This window comes from Myotis daubentonii, chromosome 8 (genome assembly GCF_963259705.1).
Source record: "Myotis daubentonii chromosome 8, mMyoDau2.1, whole genome shotgun sequence".
Classification (NCBI taxonomy): domain Eukaryota; kingdom Metazoa; phylum Chordata; class Mammalia; order Chiroptera; family Vespertilionidae; genus Myotis; species Myotis daubentonii.
In genome coordinates, this window is record NC_081847.1 from 6,364,246 (window position 1) to 6,384,310 (window position 20,065).

The 20,065-nt window shown below is 50.1% G+C and overlaps 1 protein-coding gene across 1 annotated transcript in view; it reads right to left on the reverse strand.

The window, feature by feature from the left end:
* Window positions 1–18,958, reverse strand: part of NPEPL1 (aminopeptidase like 1) — a 29,039-nt gene extending 10,081 nt beyond the window's left edge. Inside the window, exons 1-6 of the mRNA XM_059705192.1 lie at window positions 18,557–18,958; window positions 17,932–18,117; window positions 17,403–17,573; window positions 14,424–14,513; window positions 13,874–13,955; window positions 12,109–12,251 (exon numbers count right to left, since the gene is read on the reverse strand). Of these exons, the coding sequence (XP_059561175.1) occupies window positions 12,109–12,251; window positions 13,874–13,955; window positions 14,424–14,513; window positions 17,403–17,573; window positions 17,932–18,117; window positions 18,557–18,706 (822 nt within the window). The 5' untranslated portion in view covers window positions 18,707–18,958. The remainder of the gene's footprint in view (window positions 1–12,108; window positions 12,252–13,873; window positions 13,956–14,423; window positions 14,514–17,402; window positions 17,574–17,931; window positions 18,118–18,556) is intronic.
* Between the last annotated feature and the right edge of the window lie 1,107 nt (window positions 18,959–20,065).

Sequence of the window (20,065 nt, forward strand, 5' to 3'; positions counted from 1 at the left end):
AAGCCCACTGCATGGGAGAACATATCTGCTAATGCTATCTCAGATAAGGGTTTAATCTCCAAAATTTACAGGGAACTCCTACAACTTAACAAAAGGAAGATAAACAATGCAATCAAAAAATGGGCAAAGGACCTAAATAGACACTTTTTGAAAGAGGACATACAGAAGACTGAGAGACATATGAAAACATCCTCAAAGTTACTAATCATCCGAGATGCAAATCAAAACAATAATGAGGTACCATCTCACACCTGTCAGAATGTCTATCATCAACAAATGAACAAACAACTGCTGGAGAGGATGTGTAGAAAAAGGAACCCTCGTGCACTGCTGGTAGGAATGCAGACTGGTGCAGCCACTATGGAGAACAGTATGGAGTTTCCTCAAAAAATTAAAAATCAAATTCCCATTTGATCCAGTAATCCCACTTCTGGGAATATATCCCAAGAAACCAGAAACACCAATTAGAAAGGATATATGCACCCCTATGTTCATAGCAGCATAATTTACAATAGCTAAGATTTGGAAACAGCCTAAGTGCCCATCAGCAGATGAGTGGATTAAAAAACTGTGGTACATCTACAACAATGGAATACTATGTTGCTATAAAAAAGAATGAATGTTTACCATTTGCAACACCATAGATGGACCTGGAAAGTATTATGCTAAGTGAAATAAGCCAGTCGGAGAAAGATAAATATCACATGATCTCACTTATATGTGGGATATAATAAACAACATAAACTGATGAACAACAATAGATCTAGAGACAAAGAAACCCTGAACAGACCATCCAACCTCAGAGAGAAGGCAGGGGAAGGGGGGGTAAGAGGTCAACTATAGGAGTTGTATGCATGCATATTAGCATAACCAATGGACATGGACACTGGGGCGGTGGGCACTTATCCTGGGGAGCGGGAGTGGCGGGGGGGAGGGGAGTCAAGTGGGGGAAAGGGAGACAGAGGTAATACTTTAAACAAAAAGTCATAGGGTAGCTGACTGGATACAAAACTATGATTTAACTATATGTCATCTAAGAGACCCATCTCAGAACAAAAGACACACAAGGGTTGAGAGTGAAGAGATGGAAAAATTTTTCCATGTAAATGGGAAAGAAAGAAACGCTGGAGTAGCGATACTCATATCTGACAAAATAGACTTTAAAATGAAGGCCATCACAAGAGTCAACAAAGGTCACTACATCTATCCAACAAGAGGATATAACCCTGGTAAACATATATGTACCCAATATAGGAGCACCTAAATGTATAAAAAAAACTTCTAGAGGAATTTAAGGGAGAGATCGACAACAATACAGTCATAGTAGGAGAGTTTAACACACCACTGACTTCACTGGATAGATCTTCCAGACAAAAACGTAACAAGGAAACAGTGACTCTAAAGGACACACTGGATCGATGGATTTAATTAACATTTATAGAACATTTCACTCCAAAGCTGCAGAATATACATTCTTCTCAAGTACACATGGATCATTCACAAAGATAGACCACATGTTAGGACACAAAACAAGTCTCTACAATTCACGAAGATTGAAATCATATCAAGTATCTTCTCAGATCACAGTGGAATAAAACTAGAAATCAACTACAGTAAAAACACTCAAAAACATTTAAACACATGGAGACTAAAGAGCATGTTATTAAACAATGAATGGGTTACCAATGAGGTCCAGAAAGAAATAAAAAACTTCCTGGAAACAAAGGAAATGAACATACAATAACAACCCAAAATCTCTGGGACACAGCAAAAGCAGTTCTGAGTGGGAGGTTAATAGCACTACAGGCATACCTCAAAAAACAAGGAAAATCAGCAATAAATTATTTAACCCTACAACTTAAAGACTAGAAAGTGAACAACAAGAAAAGCCCAGAGTACGTAGAAGGAAGGAAATAATAAAGATTAGAGCAGAAATAAATGACATAGAGACTAAAAAAATTACAAAAAAATCAAGGAATGCAAAAGCTGGTTCTTTGAAAGGATAAACAAAATTGATAAACTGCAAGTAAGACTCATCAAAAAACAAAGAGAAAGGACCCAAATAAATAAGATCAGAAACAAAAGCGGAGAACTAACCTCTAACACCACAGAAATACAAAGGATTGCAGGAAAAATACTATGAACACCTACACTGAGTGGCCAGATTATTATGACCACCTGATGTTTGTAGGCAAATTAGCCGTACACTGCATTGTATAGGATATGGAAGCCGAAGGCCTGTTCAAACACCTTTGCTGTCTGCAGTTACCAAGATAAAACGTCTACAATTCGCACAGGAACACAAGGATTGGACAGTAGAGCATTGGAAAAAAGTCATGTGGTCCGATGAATCACATTTCCAGTTGCATCATGCAGATGATAGAGTAAGAATTTGGCGGAAATAGCATGAAAACATGCACCTCACATGCATGAGTACAACCTTTCAAGCTGGTGGGGGCAGTGTTATGGTTTGGGGCATGTTTTCCTGGCATGATTTGGGCCCTTTAATTCGTGTGGAACAACGTCTGAATAGCACAACATACCTAAGTACCGTTGCTGATTAAGTTCATCCTATCATGTTGATGGCATATTCCAATAGAGATAGCTTCTTCCAGCAAGACAATGTGCCATGCCACGGTGCTCATATTGTGCAGGAGTGGTTTCAAGAACATGAGGGAGACTTTACCTTGCTCAGGTAGCCCCCACAATCACCAGATCTCAATCCAATTGAGCATTTGTGGGACGAAGTTAAAAGCCATCAGGCAGCTGGTTCCACAGACATCAAATTTCACAGAACTGGACAGTGCTATTCACCAGGCATGGTGTCCAATTCACCTTTCAACATCTTGTGGAGTCAATGCCAAGAATCACCGCAATATTAAAGGCAAAAGGTGGCCCAACAAAGTACTGATGGGGTGGTCAGAATAATCTGGCCACTCAGTGTATATGACAACAAGCTGGACAATGAGGATGAAATGAAAAAATTCCTAGAAAATACAAGATCCCATAACTGACATAGGAGAAATCAGAAAACCTGAATAGGCCAATAAAAACTGATGAAACAGAAGCAGTAATCAAAACACTCCCAGCAAACAAAAGCCTGGGTCCAGACAGCTTCACAGGAGAGTTTTGCCAAACATTCAAAGAACTAACACCTATACTCCTTGAACTACTTTAGATTAATCCAAGAGGAAGGAATACTTCCAAACTCGTTTTATGAGGCCAGCATTATTGTAATTAGAAAACCAGTTAAAGACACTACAAAGAAAGAGAATTACAGGCCAATATCCCTGATGAACATAGCTGCTAAAATCCTCAACAAAATAGTAGCAAATCACATCCAGCAATATATGAAAAAGATCATACACCACTACCAAGTGGGATTTATTCTGGGGATGCAAGGCTAGTACAATAAATTGATAAATTGATAAATTTGATAAATCACAGAAACAAATTGAAAGACAAAAAACACAAGAGGATATCAATAGACACAGAAAAAGCATTCAACGAAATCCAACACCCATTTTTGACAAAAACTCTCAGTAAACTGGGAATAGAGGGAGAATATCTCAACATGATGAAGGCCATATATGACAAACCTAGAGTGAACATTATACTCAATGGGCAAAAAAAAACCCCATTTCCCCTAAACAGGAAAAAGACAGGGATGTCCGCTTTCACCACTCTTATTCAGCATAGCACTGGAAGTCCTAGCCACAGAGAGATCAGACAAGAAGAAGAAAAAAAAGGCATTCAAATTGGAAAGGAGGAAGTAAAACTCTTATTATTCGTAGATGACATGATATTATACATAGAAAACCCTAAAGACTCCACCAAAAAACTACTAGATTTAATCCATGAATCTGGCCATGTAGCAGGATACTAAATCAACATCCAAAAATCGATGGCTTTTGTATACACCAATAGTGAATTCTCAGAAAGAGAAACTAAACAAGCAATCCCATTTACCGTAACAAAAAAATTAAGATACTTAGGAATAAACTTAACCAAGGAGGCAAAAGACCTGTATTTGTAAAACTGCAGGACGCTGAAAAAAGAGACGGAAGGAGGCGGAAACAGATAAAAGAATAACCGTGTTCATGGACTGGTAGAATCAAAATCATTACAATGTCAATACTACCTAAGGCAATCTACAAATTCAATGCAATCCCTATTAAAATATAACGGCATATTTCACAGACCTAGAACAAACACTCAAAAAAATTTATATGAATTTAAAAAGACCCGGAATAGCTACAGCAATTTTGAGAAAGAAAAACAAAGTTGAAGGACTCACAATACCAGATTTCAAGTTATATTACAAAGCCACCATAATCAGAGCAGTCTGGTTCTGGCACAACAACAGCCATATTGACTAATGGAACAGAACAGAGATCCACAGGCTGACCCAAGCCATTATGCCCAATTAATATTTGACAACAGAGGCAAGAGCATACAATGGAGTCTAGACAGTCTCTTTAATGAATGGTGTTAGGAAAATTGGACAGATACGTGCAAAAACAATGAAACTAGACCACCAACTTATACCATAAATAAGAATAAACTCAAAATAGATAAAAGACTTAAGTGTAAGTCAGTTAACCTTAAAAGTCCTAGAAGAAACCATAGGCAGCAAAATGGCAGACATCTCTTGCAGCAATATGTTTACAGATACATCTCCCAGGCCAGTGGTCAGCAAACTCATTGATCAGCAGAGCCAAATATCAACAGTACAACGATTGAAATGTCTTTTGAGAGCCAAATATTTTTAAGCTTAAACTATATAGGTAGGTACATTGTTATTAACTTAATTAGGGTACTCCTAAGGCTTAGGAAGAGCCACACTCAAGGGGCCAAAGAGCCCCATGTGGCTCACAAACTGCAGTTTGCCGACCATAGTCTAGGGCAGCCGTGGGCAAACTACGGCCCGCGGGCTGGGTCCGGCCCGTTTGAAATGAATAAAAATAAAAAAAAAGACCGTACCCTTTTATGTAATGATGTTTACTTTGAATTTATATTAGTTCACACAAACACTCCATCCATGCTTTTGTTCCGGCCCTCTGGTCCAGTTTAAGAACCCATTGTGGCCCTCGAGTCAAAAAGTTTGCCCACCCCTGGTCTAGGGCAAAGGAAACTAAGGAGAAAATAAACAAATGGGACCACATCAATATACAAAGTTTCTGCACAGCAAAAGAAACCATCAACAAAACGAAAAAAGAGTCCACTGCAATGGAGAACATATTAGATAATGATACATCTGATAAAGGGATAATATCTAAAATATATGAGGAACTCATACAAGTTTATGAAAGGAAGACAAACAAGCCAATTAAAAAATGGGCAAAGGACCTAAATAGACACTTCTCCAAGGAGGACAAACTGATGGCCCAGAGACATATGAAAAAATGCTCAAAGTCACTGATCATCAGAGAGATGCAAATCAAAACGACAACAAGGTACCATCTCACACCTGTCAGAATGGCTACCATCAACAAATCAACAAATGACAAGTGCTGGCAAGGATGTGGAGAAAAGGGAACCCTAGTACACTGCTGGCGGGGGTGTACCCATTTTGAAAAACAGTATAGCGTTTCCTCAAAAAATTACATGTGGAACTGCTATTTTACCCAGTGATCCCACTTCTAGTAATATATCCTAAGAAACCCGAAACACCAATCAGAAAGAATGTATGCACCCCTACATTCACAGCTGCACAATTTGCAATAGCTAAGATCTGGAAACAGCCCAAATGCCCACTGGTAGATGAGTGGATAAAAAAAGCTGTGGTACATTTACACCATGGAATACTATGTAACAGGAAAAAAGAAGAATCTCTTACCCTTTGAGACAGCATGGAGGCACCTGGAGAGTATCATGCTAAGTGAAATAAGTCAATCAGAGAAATACAAGCATCACATGATCACACTCATATGTGGAATCTAAATAACAAAATAATCTGATGAACGGAGTGGATCCAGAGACATGGAAGCTTGTAACAGTGTGGAATCTCGGAGGGAAGGCGGGGGAGGGAGGGTGGGTGGGATGTGATCAACCAAGGACCTTGTGTGCATATATGCATGGCCCATGGACACAGACAATGGGGCGGTGAGGGCCTTGGACAGGGGCGGGGGCAGGCTGGAGGGGACCAAGGGGGGTGGGGAGAATGGGTAATATGTAATACTGTCAACAATAAAGAATTATTAAAAACACACACACACAGAACAGTGGGATGTCCAGAGCTGCTGCATTCGCAGTGGCCATGCTGTTACACAAACACGGCCAGCATGGCTTGGAGACCAGGCTGTGACCTGGTCTCCAGGCTGTCCCGGAAACAGGCCCACTTCCTTGCACTGGCATTTAAAGCTGGCACCATCTGGCCTCATTGACACTTTTGTTCTCTCTCTTTGCTTCTCCACGTCACTTTCTTGAGCCATCCACTTGGGATAATGTGAAATTTTCCCAAATGTCACTCTCACATCACCAAGGCGCCCCCCCCCCCCATCCCACCACCCGCACCCCCCACCCCCCGCCTCGACACACACACACACACTGGCAAGGACACCTGCAGCCCCACCACCCTGCCCAGCCGTTGGCATCTCCTGGGTAGACCAGTCTAATGAGAGGCTGCTAGAAACAGAGGTGCCTTCCTGCCACAGAGGTGATTGTGATTTTCTATAAACTGGTGGAGAGTGGTCACATATTTTTACATTTTATAGGCTCCCAACGCTAATTGACAAGTTCATATTTTAAATTAACAGCAGGTCATCACATATAAGGATTCGGGTTTGAAATGTACTGAGCAATGTTTTGAACCTTTATCAGATTACATGAGCCTGGAGTTTTAATGGAAAGTATTTTTAGGTATAAACTGAGCTGCTTTTACAATTAAATTGAGTGAAAATGACCCAGCTAGCACTATTGAAAATAAGCTGTCTCTTTTGACCTAAACTGCGAGAAAGCATAAGACTGTTTAAAAGGAAAAATAGGGTCTCGGATCTGGAAGCAAACCACTTGCAAAATGGCCCACAGAAAACTGCTCGAGATGGTCCCTGGAACTGTGTCCCTGTCACTGGCGCAGCCTCCCAGCTGCGGGCAGACAATACCAAACCACAGGGGTAGGTCTACTCATGTGTTTGCTCTGCAGCACCCCGGTACCCCGTTCCTACTTTTACAAAAGAAACGATCCCCATCTTGACACTACAGTGGCACTTCCCTTTTGCATTGGGCTGACGCTTGTATCTATGGCCCGCAAGTGAGAAGTGGGCTGCAGGCGGCACTGAGCAAGGCATGGCGCCCAGGGAGCTGCCGGTGCCCGGCCTCGTTTCCAGCCTCCGGGGAAGGAAAGCGCTGCCCGTTTCACTTGCGTTTCCTTGCTGAAGCAGAGACGTGATTAACTTGAAAACACCTCAACCACTGATGCAGCCACTTTCCATATTCGGTGGGACGGAATGAAGGTACTCGCAGGGCACCGAGGGCTCAGGTTTATGGCTGCCGGCTCCGCGGCCGGCCCCACGCACGGCCGCAGCGATGCGCCTCCATCCCGAGGCCGGACACAGCCTAGAGTTCCCACTTCGTCTGGCTTCTGTTCTCACCAGCACCCTTCCTCCTTGAAAGAACAGCTGACGCACGGTGGTTATTCGCACGTAGGTGTCTGGCAGATATTTCCTCAAAAATGAACAAAGCCAGCCTCTTACTTCCACGAAAACGGTTCCATTGTTATTTGTCGCTAATGGTAAAATTTGAGCTTTTAAGAAAAGAAATCAGAATTTTGGGAAACTTGTATCTGCCTCAGGCTTCCGAATACTCAATGACTTTTTAAATGAGACGAATGATGATATTAAGAAATGTGATTTAATGGAAGGTGTCAAGCTTTAAAAGTCTGCATAATTCTACAAACAACGTCTTCCAAATGACCCAGGCGCAACATTACAGAATCATGCGAAATCCAAGCTGGACCACTCAATTCTAATGTAACAGCACAAACGTTCACTGGCATTGTTTCAGGTTCCATAGTAGAGTGAGCCTTTGGGAGCCACTGCTTGGAGAGTTTGGTGTAACAGCAAGACGAACGGCCCCAGTTCCTCGAATTGTACTACCCTACCTCCCTTTCCAACTATGAAGTGAGTGAAGCCAAACTTTCTTTTGACATTTGACTGAAACAACCTATCACGATACACTAAATGCAGCAGACACATGGCCACACATATCTTCTATGAAGGCAAGCACTAAAGAGATTTGCAGAAATGTAACATGATGCCACTCTCCTCGCTGTTTTCCACTTTGGAAAATAGTTATTTTATAACATTTACATTAACATGCAGGTTTAAAATGGGTTTACATTATGTTCATTTCTTAAAAATCTTTACTGTTGAGAGTATTACAGATGCCCCCTTTTTATCCCATAACCCCTCCCCAACCTGTTCCCACCCCACCCCAAGCCTTCACCACCCTATTGTCTGTGTCCATAGGTCATGCATCTATGCATATAAGATCTCTGGTCAGTCTCTTCCCACCACCCTTCCTTCTGAGATTCGTCAGTCTGTTCCATGTTTCCATGCTTCTGATTCTACTTTATTCATCAGTTTCTTTTGTTCATTAGATTTCTTGTTCATTTATTTTGATTTTTAGATTCAATTATTGATAGATATGTATTTATTGCCATTTTATTGTTCATATTTTTAATTTTCTTCTTCTTCTCCCTTCTTAAAGAATACCCTTCAACATTTCATGTAATACTGGTTTGGTGGTGATGAACTCCTTTAGCTTTTTCTTGTCTGCAAAGCTCTTTATCTGACCTTCAATTCCAAATGATAGCTTTGTTGGGTAGAGTAATCTTGGTTGTAGGTCCTTGCTTTTCATCACTTTGAATATTTCTTTGCCACTCCTTTGTGGCCTGCAGAGTTTTTGTTGAGAAATTAAATGACAGTTGTATTGGCATTCCCTTGTAGGTAACTAGCTACTTTTCTCTTGATGCTTGTAAGATTCTTTGTCTTTAACCGTGGCATTTTAATTATGATGTGTCTTAGTGTGGGCCTCTTTGGGTTTAAATGAATTAGTAAATATATCTTTAAAATTTCCCTGTTTTAATTTCTTGTAGGAGAAATATCAACAGACATCAACCTTATACACAAAACCTTTTGGGATCCATATTTTTAAGAGTGTAAGGGGTCCTGAGACTAACGTCTTTGACACCTGCTGGTTCATGCTGATCCTGATTTGTCTTTGAAACTTTAGAAGTGGAGCTGTGAGTGTTCCTGCTAAACGGGGAGCAGGTGCCACCAGCAAAATGACTAATTCATAGGAAGCTGCTTCTCACTCTGACCCTCCAACAAGCCAACATCAAAAAGAAGCCTCTGATCCCAGGAGAAACCACCCCACAATTCTACTGGCCAGCACTCAGCTGCCTCTGGGGCAGGGGTGGGAGGGAGGGGGCGGCCGGCAACAGAAGACTAGAGAGGCTCATTGTCTGGGGAGAACTTAAGAGCAGTAATACACTGACTAAAAACCAGTTTGCCTGTTGTCATCAGTGGTAAATTCTTCCTCCCCAAAAAACCTGTAGCTGGTAAAAGTGAGTCCTTATCATCTAAATAAAAGCTTCAAATTGCCTATTTTAATTACTTATCCTTTTAGAAACATTATTCTAATGGATGGTAATAACTGCTGGCTTCACAGCTGGCCCCACACTCACAGCCCCAGGGCCACGCCTCCACTCTGAGGACCGTTCCCAGCGGTCAGAATGGCGCGGGCTGGCTTCCGTGTCACAGTGTCCACGGTGTCCGCGTGCTCTTCCCTTCAAACGTGGACTCACAGTAAACCCGAGGGGGCCATGAGCTCACGTCTCTTCGCCTCTCAATCCAGGTGAATGAGTGGAGTTGTGTTTGAAACGTTCTTACTCCACGGATATTTGAAAGCTGCTAGAATCAATCTCAAAGAACTGAACACATGGACAGTATAGCAATTTCTGGAGTTTCTTGGGTAATAGAGATTTTAGCAGTCTTCATCAAGAGATACTTACGCTAAAGACTGTTCCTGAGTATTTGTGTGTGTTGCTTCATGTCACAGAAACGCCTCAAAATTAAAATGAATAGTGTTTTTATGGGCCATGAGTGAAGACAGACTGACAAATCTGGTGCCTTTGTCTATCTAGTGATTGTGAAAATGTGGAGATCTTTTCTGATTAAGTCATTGACAGATCTGCAGATGCCAATGCCTGAGAACAAAACTATAGCTGACATCTACTAACACAACCAATATGGAGGCATACATTTTTTCTATTAAAAGAATTATGGCCCTGGCCGGTTTAGCTCAATGGATAGAGCGTCGGCCTGTGGACTAAGAGGTCACGGGTTCAATTCCAGTCAGGGGCATGTACCTTGGTTGCGGGCACATCCCCAGTGGGGGGTGTGCAGGAGGCAGCTGATCGATGTTTCTCTCTCATCCGATGTTTCTAACTCTCTATCCCTCTCCCTTCCTCTCTGTAAAAAATCAATAAAACATATATTTTTTTTTAAAAAAAGAATTATGCATTGGCTGGTAGCTCAGTTGGTTGGAGTGTCATCCCAATACACCGAGGTTGGGGGTTTGATCTTTAGCCAGGGCACATACAAGAAGCAACCAATGAATGCATAAATAGGTGGAACAACAAATGGATGTTTCTCTCTCTCTCTCTCACCAATACATAACAAGAAAATAAAAAATACAAATTACATTAATTCTATTTAAAAGTGTTAATCCATTACTGTTTTCTTCATTTGTACTGTAATATTTATTTTAAGAGTTTTTACTGGCATGAAAATATGTACAGAATTCAATAAAGGAGAATTCACTGTCAGTTAATTCACTATTGGTGTGTGCTTTTTAAAAACCTTTATTATAATTAGTTTCATTTCCTGATTAGTCCCGAAAATAATTTTGTTGTTTGAAGAAGGAAGAGTGTTATAAATCAAACACAAAACTAAACAAACAGATCATCCACTGTAGGAACCAAATACTAGACAGACTAGAAGTACAAAAACCAGTAGCACAATGCCTACCCTAAGTAGCAACTGACACTGGGGTTCAATGTCTGACAGGCGGCAGGGAGTGATGGGGCTTGTGGCAAACTGCAGGGTGTAGGCTATATCCATGGTGTCAGCCGCCACTGAGCTGCGGCAGAGGCTGCCAGGGGGTACGCAGGACAGGCATGGCCGGACCTTCTGAGTTTACAAAAGGTCAGAAACCCAGTCTTTTGGGAGAATTCTTCCTGTTTTTAAAAGCTGGTAACTAATTCAAATGTTAAAACCCCATTTGGGCCAACAGGACACATCTGTGAGGCACGCGGGCAGCCAGTTTTCAGTGTCTGCTCTGTATGAGCTCACTTGTCCTCCCTTCTGAAGCTTTCTCTCTGGGATGTTTGCTTCTCCTCCTTTCAGACTTCCTCCTGCATACATGTCACATGTCTGCTCTTTCCGAGTCCCTCCCTAGTCTTTGTCCCTTAGGGCCCGGCCCAGGCCTGGTGCAGTGTGTGGGGTGATCGATGAAGGTGGCTGGCTCTTCCTGTGCCCAGCTGAGTGTGGAGGAAGGCAGGCCGCTCAGAGGCCGACGGACACGGGCACAGACTGACATCCCACATGCATCCATCCCCGAGACAGCCAACTCCAAAGGCCGCCCACAGACGTGACTACTGAGACCTCAGCCTCGTAGCCACACCGCAGGGGGCTTGCCTCTGGGCCCACATACCCCTGGCTTCACCTAGCGCTGTGCTTTCTGTACAGACCACCCCTGGGCATTCGGTCCCTGGAAACATGCTCATTCATCTTCACGCAGAACAGAGACGCCTGATTCCTTGCACGCTGCCTCCCCAGTTCTCCTGACCCACCCTTTAATCACTTCTGCAGTTTGTTTCTGGATCCTATCCAGACGTTCTGTTTCCAGACCCCTGTCTGAAGTGGGGCACGTAACTATCCCTCCCTCTCAGAAGGAGAACTGGATCCACTATCTCCCTTCCCGAACCCAGCTCCCCAGAGGTGCACTCAACGCCAAGCTCCTGGCCATCTTCCTCTAACACTTGAGAGCCGTGCACCCCCTAGATTTCTGCACCCGGGACTGCCTGAGCGGCCAGCACCTCACCTTCCCTTTGATGCTGAGACCCCCGGTGTCGTAGACGATCCCCTTGCCCACCCAGGCAATGGTCTGGGTGGCTCCGTCTGGGGTGTGGCTGAGGACGGCCAGAGCTGGGGGGTGGAGGGCGGCTTTGCCAACACCATAGATTCCTACGGGAAGCACAGGGAGGGGCAGTCAGACTCAGGTTGAACTGAGCAGAGGAGACCCAGCAGCCCCTGCCCCCAGAAACATCAGTTCCCCCACAGGAAGTGTCCTCGGGCTTTGGGGTATTGCTCCTGGAGAGCTGCGCTGTCCACGCTGAGCTCCCTGCCCCCTTTCCTGCCCCTGGCCAGCGGGGGATGAGGAATGCAAATTAGTTCCAAAGCTCTGGACTGCAAACAAATTCTATGCGAAGCATTGTTAGGCAAGAAAACCCGCTGAGAAAAAAATATTGTATCGTTCCCAGAAAGAAATGAACAGGATTGCAGAATGAAATGATTTTTGGACAATGCCTCAAGGTTGCTCCAGCCCACGCTTGCTCTCCCTTCCCTGAACCCTCCATGCACTCAGCACACCACACCACCCTTTCCAAGCTCCCTCCAACTACTACCTCACTGTTCAGTTTATGCCCCATCTGCTCCAGAAAATCATGCCTGCCGTGGGCAGAGTCCATGCCTTGGGGCCCCAAGTAACTGAACTGAAGGATCACAGCAACCAGGACAAGAGCCAATAATGGCTGCCTGACAAACTCCTACTCACCCTGCAAGACCCACTGCAAAGGACCCCTCCTCTGTGAAGCTTTCCCCTATGGGAGTGGCCTCTCCCTCCACTTGTAATTGGCACCTCTAAGATGACCTCCTCCCTAAGTGTGGGCAAGATCCTGTGTCTCACTTCTTCTTGGAGGTGGTGCTGAGACATCACCTCCAAGACTGGGTTACCAAGAGACCTTGCCCTGAGGGAAGAAGCTACTGCGCTGTGCCTCTTGAGGAGAGAGCTGGAAAGGAGCAGCCAGGGAGCCCGAGGCCTGCTGGCAGAGCCATGAGTGTGCCTTGCTGGGAGCACAAGCCCAGCCCCAGTCAAGCTTTCAAATGACAGCTGCCCCAGTCCCTATCTTGGTGGCAGCCTGGGAGAGACCCTGGCCCGATTCTCTCCCCGCCCCCGCCCCCGCCTCCCGCCTCCCACAGAGCTGTGAGACATCCAGCACCCCTTTCTGCACTACCTTCTGGGTAATCTGTCCTGGGAACATGGAGAGCAAATACAGTGAGCCCCTCCCCCCAGCCGTCTGAGAGCACGTGTCCTGGTCATCACTGCACCGCCAGGGCCGGGCAGCGGGAGAGGGGGGGCCTAGTCATCGGGAAGTCTCTCTGAGGAGGTGGCTCTGAGCTGAGGTATGCAGGCACGGCAGTCCTGCCCTGAGAGTGTCTTGGGAAAACATATCCTAGATCCAGGAGTCAGTAGTACAAGGCCCTGGTGTGGACGTGACTGTGTGTATTCGAGGAACAGAAAGGCCCTGATGAGCTGGCTCGAGGACCAGGACAACAACACGTGAGGAGGCCGAAGAGGGAGCAGGCGGGGGAGGCCTTGGACCCTACGGCTTCCAGGATCTGAATCAGAACCTGAACCACTGCCTCCTTCTCCCCAGTGACAGTCTGCTTCCCAGGGCCTGGTCTTGGGGTTGGACACGGGCCGGTTTCTTCCGGGGTGAAGCTCAGGACGACACACCACGGGCACACTGCCACTCTGCCAGCCAAGTGCCGGGAGCGCCCAGTCCTGCAAGGACCAGCCCACCCACCTCCAAACCCTCTGGTCTTCAGCTCCTCGTCCCGGATGATGGTTGGGGCGATCCCCAGATCTTTTCCAACTTTCTTAATCTCCTGGATATGTTCGTGGAAAAAACAACAACACAAAGACACGTGAAGACAGCTTAACTCAAGGCGAGGCTGAGGCTTTGGGCCAAGGACTAGCTGATGGCTGCACGGTGGGGGAGGGACCAGGCTTGGGAGCCAGCGGCTCTGAGTCTCTTGCTTTGAGTGTGATTAAACCCAGGAGAGAAGGCTGGCCCTCCAAACTCTGCAATTTCCTGTAGCTCCTGGCTGGAGTCCTGCAGAGGGGCCTTCGAAAGAGGCTCCTTCCCCCCACCCCCTGGCTGAGGCTGCTGGCCCGAGAGCTGGGTGGACAGTAGGTCTTTGTCTGCAGCAGCCCCAGGCTTCCCCAGGCAAAGAACAGAGACGATGAACACTGTCCCCCTCTGGCCCCCAGCTTTCCTGTGACCCTGCCTGTGGTCTACCGATACCCACCCCATCCCGGTCCCACCCCCCGGCCTGACCCCCAGGGCCACGCACCTCAAGGAAGGTGTCTGTGTTCATCTCATTGCAGGGTGTGTCCACAATGCGGGCTGCCAGCCGGACGCCGTCCGTGGCATTGGTCAAGCACTAGAAAGAAACAGAGGCTGTCACTAGGGCCTTGAGACCAGGTGGAAGGGGGCTGTGCCTCCTGTCCATTCCCCTGGTGACTGGAAGGTGTCAGAGGCATTTGTCACCTGGGGGAGGGGGCGGGGCTGCTGACAAAACAGCAGGGGCAGGTGGAGGGGAAAGCAAGAGCCAAGCTGCCTGCTCTCACTCCCCAGCTCCTGACCCACCAGCGAGCTACAGAGTGCCAGTGGCCCTTCCGCCTGGTTAGCGTCCGGCCTGGCATTGTGGGGGCCCACCTTCTTTCCAAGCCTCCTCGCCTGCTACTGCACTCCACACGGTGGCAGGTGACCCTTGTGCTTGGCCTGCAATGTGTCCTGGGCATTCCCACCTGTGGCCTCTGCCAATCCCCACACCCTCTCTCAGGAGGAGGTGCTGACCTCTATTACGAACATGTCTGGGCCCCTCAGATGCACTGCGGAAGCCTCAACCCCCACTGGGATGGTATTAGGAGGCCTCTGGGGGGTCAACAGCGTGGGTCCCCTTGACGGAATGAGTGTCTCTACAAGCACGCTCTCTGCCCTGTAAGGCACAATGAGGAGGTGGCCGTCCGAAAGCCAGGGAGGGAGCCTTCAGCAGAACCCACCCTGATCTCCGACTTCCAGCTCCAGAACTGTGAGAGGTAGATGCGTCGGTTAAGCTGCCTCGTCTGTGGTATTTTCTCATGGCAGTCTGAGCTGACCAATACACCCTCCCTTCTCTTCTCTTGAAGACCCCAGCCAGCCCGAGGCACTGCTCAGAGGCCACACCCCCAGAAGCTCCTCTGGATCTTTCCAGAGTAAAAGCACTCCCGGCTGGCCCTCGGGGAGGCGTTTTTCTGACGTGAGCCCCTTGTGAGTGTGTGGTAGACCCAAGCCCACCCTTGTTTTCCTGGTCATCTGATGCCATTCTGCTCTGAGACAGAAGTGAGGGAAGAAACAGGCAGACCTGCCTTGTGCAGCCCATCCTCCACCCGGCACCCCAAGCCGGCCACCACAGGCACCTCAGGCAGGGGCGCACCCGTGCCTACAGACTCGTCCCAGACACTGGCTGCCCCACCCCACCCCGCCTCGGCCTTTCTGCTGAGAACTCCCATCTCACTTTTGCTTCTGCCCTGACATGGAAGTTTTCTGCCTTCTTGCCTTTGTCTCTGCCCCAGCCCACCCCCCCCCCAACAACCCCAAGCTTCAGACAGGCGGCAATATTAAAAGAGAAAAGCTGTGCAGGTTTAGCGGGGGTGCAGACAGCACTGAGTTCATCTGCGGCTTTTCTGGCCCCATGGTGTCAGGGCGGGCAGGCTCAGGGACAGCGTCAGCCCGCCACCTCCCAGGGCCTGTCCAATTGCTGCGCGAGCTCTGCCTGCTCTGAGGTAATTAAACCCCAAAGCCTAAAAGGCAGAGATACAGGACTTGACAGCTCAGATATGAGATGTGCCTGTGGGGTCCCGGTGACTGTCAGCGGGCTCTCCCCAGGGGAGGACCAGGTCCCCACCTGTGGGCGTCACACACACAAATCCATTGCTCATCTCTGACGCAGCCTGTGGCCGCTGTCTGGGAAGTGCGTCAATGCCCTGAGACTGGTCTCGAAGGAGGCCAGGTGGCTGCCGCACAGACCTCCGGTGAGCAAGCTCTCCCACGCAGCTGGCGCGGGTTCGAGGGCAGAAAACACACAGAGCCATGTGCACTTGGGTAGAGTTTGTACCTCATCACTTCACCACACACACAGGATCATTCATTCATTCATTCCATCCATGCTTATTTGAGCACCTACTGTGTGCCACACTGGATTTAGAATCCAAAGATGTCCAAGAGACTCAAGTCCAGCAGAGACCACAGCATGCCATTCCATTCAAGGCTACAGTGACCTGGAGGAGACCAGGATGCCCCCGTCCAACGGGGGCTGCAGAGGTCCCCACAGTGAGGAAAAGGCCATATAGGATATCAGCACCTCCTGTGGTCATAATTCTAGACAGACAGCAGCTGCAATGAAAAACTGACTCTACCCCTTGCTGGAGTGGCCCCAGAAAGTCACGTCATGCCGCTGAGCCTCAGTTTGCTCAGCTCTATAATGGTAACAACAACAGGACCCACCTCACGGGGCTGTTGTGACCATTCAGTGATCTGACCCGTGAGTGTGCACACATCGGCTCAGAGCTGGGCCTGCTACCTGACAAGCACTTGGAAGACACTGGTGCGCGTGTGTAAGGCAACGGGGAGGGACCTGGGGGCAGCAGGACCAGTTAAGGGACCACAGCAGTGGTCCAGGAGAGCAGGAGGTGTGGGTGGGGCACCCCGAGGCAGTGGGCGGTTGAGCCAAGTCCTGGGAAAATCATACGTCAGATCAGGCCTCTGCCCTCCAGGAGCTCCGGAGCGACAGTGACCACTTTCCGGAGACAGAAGGGTGAGATGGGGAAAGGACAGCGCAGGTGTGGCTGCTGGAATGGGACTGGAGGTGGGGAGGGATCTGAGATGGTCACCCCACAGGGGAGGGAAGCCGACCCTGCATCCATACGAGGACTTCTGAGTTGGAAATCACTTCCGGCCTTGCCTTGCTCACAAAGGGTTGTCCTGAGGTTCCGGCGAAAGAACATAAGGAGAAGTATGCCGTGAAGGGTATGTGACACGTGCGTGCACAGGCCGACTAGCATTCGAACATGAAAGAGCCTGGCACTGCGTAGGTGCTCAATAAACACCAGCTGCACAAACCCGCATCCTGAAAACAGACCACCCTGAGGGAAAGGGAGCCCGCAGCCGGCCAGCAAAGGCCTCCTCAGGAAGGACAGCAGCCCAACCGTCCTCCCCAAGAAGGGAGAGAGCACGCCCCAGACACCCCTCCCAGCGGCCCAGAGACTCCGCTGGACATCCAGACACCCACTTGCAATGTGGACACTTCTACTGGCCCATTGTCTTGTCCCACCAGGAAAAACTCCACGGTGACCGTCTTCTTCTCTGTGCGCCTGGCAGCACCGGAGCGGTGGGTGAACAGCGGGAAGGCTCGGGCCAGGGCACAGGCAGAGGCGAAGACATCGGCCCGCTCGCAGACCATCTGCAGCACAGAGAGGAGAGCGGTGATGAGGGCGGGCAGGCGGGCGGGGGCAGGGCACGGCTCACAGCAGGCTCAGAGGCCACCCTGCACACCATGTGCACACAGCCAGCCTTCACCCGGGGCCGTCCCCGGAACCACGGTCTCACAACCTGACAGTAGACCCGAGTCTGGATCTGAGTCTCAGATGTGCCTACAGAACTGTTCTGGGGGAAATGGCTTCTCTCCGCCCGAGTTTCCCGGTGTGTTAAAGGTGGGGTGACCGTGCCGGTGGCGGCAGCTCTGAGCTCTGGGCCACGCTGCGGCGGGCTGGGCTCGGAGGCAGCCCTGCAGGCAGGAGCCCTCCTCTCGGACCACTCACCACGATGCACCGGTGCGTTCCCGGCGGCAGGCAGGTCCGCACCAGCCTGGTGATGAAGTGCGCTGCGGAGGGGCTGTTGTGCCGGCTCACCCGCGAGGGCAGCGCAGCCACTGTGGCGCAGTTCAGGTAGAGGGGGCAGCTGTCCGTGGGGTTGGGGTTGAGCGTGCTTAGAGCAGCCTGCCACAGCTGGGAGGGAGGGAGAGAGAGAGACAGAGCGAGATCAGACGCCGCACGCTCGCTGTGTGTGTGCTGGCACCGGGCCCTTTGTGGGGCTGAGCAGTGCAGTGGGCAGTTGCAAACAAGGCCAGTTGGGGGGCTGCGTTACTTCGAACGCGGGAAACGCACGCTGGGGGGCCCCAGCCAGGTGCCCCTGGAAGCGGGGACGAGTGGGCACTGCCACAGGGTCTGGAAGGAGGCCGTTCCCTCGAGGAGGCCCGGTGCGCGCGAGCTGGTCGCGTCGAGGCGGCGGCCTGGGCCTGGAGGCCGGCCTGGCGCTGCGCCCGGCAGGAAGTGCGGGCGGCGGGGGTTGGGCGCGGGGATCGCACGGGCCAGGCGGCCTCCGCGCCCCCCGCCCGGGCCCCGCGTCCTCGGCTGGCGGCGCAGGGCGGCGGCGCGGCCCGCTCACCTCCTCGGTGACCCGGGGCTGCAGCTTCCCGCGGACGTGGCTCCAGGGCACGCGGTGCAGGTGGGGCAGCTGGCCCAGCAGCAGCAGGGGCCGGCTCTGCGGGTCCGCGTCCCCTGCGCTCGCCTGGAACTGCAGCCCCACGTTCGCCATCTTCGCGGCCCGCGGCCCCCCGCCGCCCGCTCCGCTCGGGCTCCGCTCCCGCCGGGCCTCGGCGCCGCCCCGGCCCGGCCCTGCCCGGCCCCGCCTCCCCCGCCGCTCCGGGCCGCTCGCGAGACGTGCAGGGCCCGCCCGGGGCGCGAGGGGGCGCGAGGGGGGGAGGGCTGGCCGGCGCGCGGAGCGGACCCCAAGGTCCGGGCCCCCAACTCCGAGCAGGCCCGAGCTCCGCAGGCCTCCGCCCGAGCAGGCCCCGAACCCGGGCAGGCCCCCAAGCAGGTCCTGCCCTCCAAGCCGGAAGCACCGCCCGGACGGCGCTCTGGCGAAGGGCCTGGCCGGCAGCCCGCCCGAGCCCGCGGACCTCGGCCTTGACCTCCAGCGGGGCCTCGGCAGACTCGGGCCCAACCGCAAGGCCACCCCAGCAGCGCCCACGCCCACCGCCCCGTGTCCATGAGCCCCGAGCAGGCCCCGCTCCCACGGGAGGCAGGCCCCAGGAGTCTCAGGACCCCGTGGTGACCCGGGGGGACCCACGCAGGCAGCTTGCCCTAACCAGCCTGGCTCGGGTTGGGATGGGCGTAGTGGTTTTTGGACCCGTGCCAGCTCCAAGTTGTTAAAGCCCCTGCCTGGCATGGTCAAGCCTCTCCTTCCTCACTGAATGGGTTCCTCCATAACGCTCAGGCCCTTGCTGTGTGCCGGGCGCTGTCCTGGAAGTGACAGAGGGTCAGGGACGCGGCCTTCCACCCAGGTTGCTGTGTCGGGGGGTGGCCACTTATAAATCCAGGTTATTGCCTTGTTGAGTCGTCGCCCCCCCCTCCCCCGCAACAGCCTGGGCAAGCTGCAGGCTCACCCAATTTAGGGAAATAAGAAGGTACAGGAGAAGGGGGGAAGCAGTGGTTTATAAGACAGCACCTGAGTTATCTCACTGAAGAGGGGCAGTGCCTGAAGGGTGTTGGGGGCACCTTGTGGATGGTGGACGATGTTGGTAAGGGCCCTGGCTCCTGCTGTGGCTCAGGTACAAGATTCAGGGATTGATGACCCAGTTGTGGAAGCTGTACCCGTCATTATCCAAAGGCCTTTTGGTTGGCACCCCTCTTCTTACTGTTTCCTTTTCATAATCAGCCTTTGAAATAGCACAGCCAACTCCCTAGTGTGGCACCCAAGGCGCTCAGCCCCTTTCCTGTCTCCCTCCCTGACTTGCAATCCAACCACAGCCACACTTTCACCTTCCCTGCTGCTCGCTGGGTTCCTTGGAAACACCCCACTAGACTCCGCGCTTCGAGCTTCGGCATTCTGCAGGCAGGTCTTTTTGTCTGCTTTCTCCAGCGCCTGGCAGAGCAGGTGCTCAAAACACAGTTT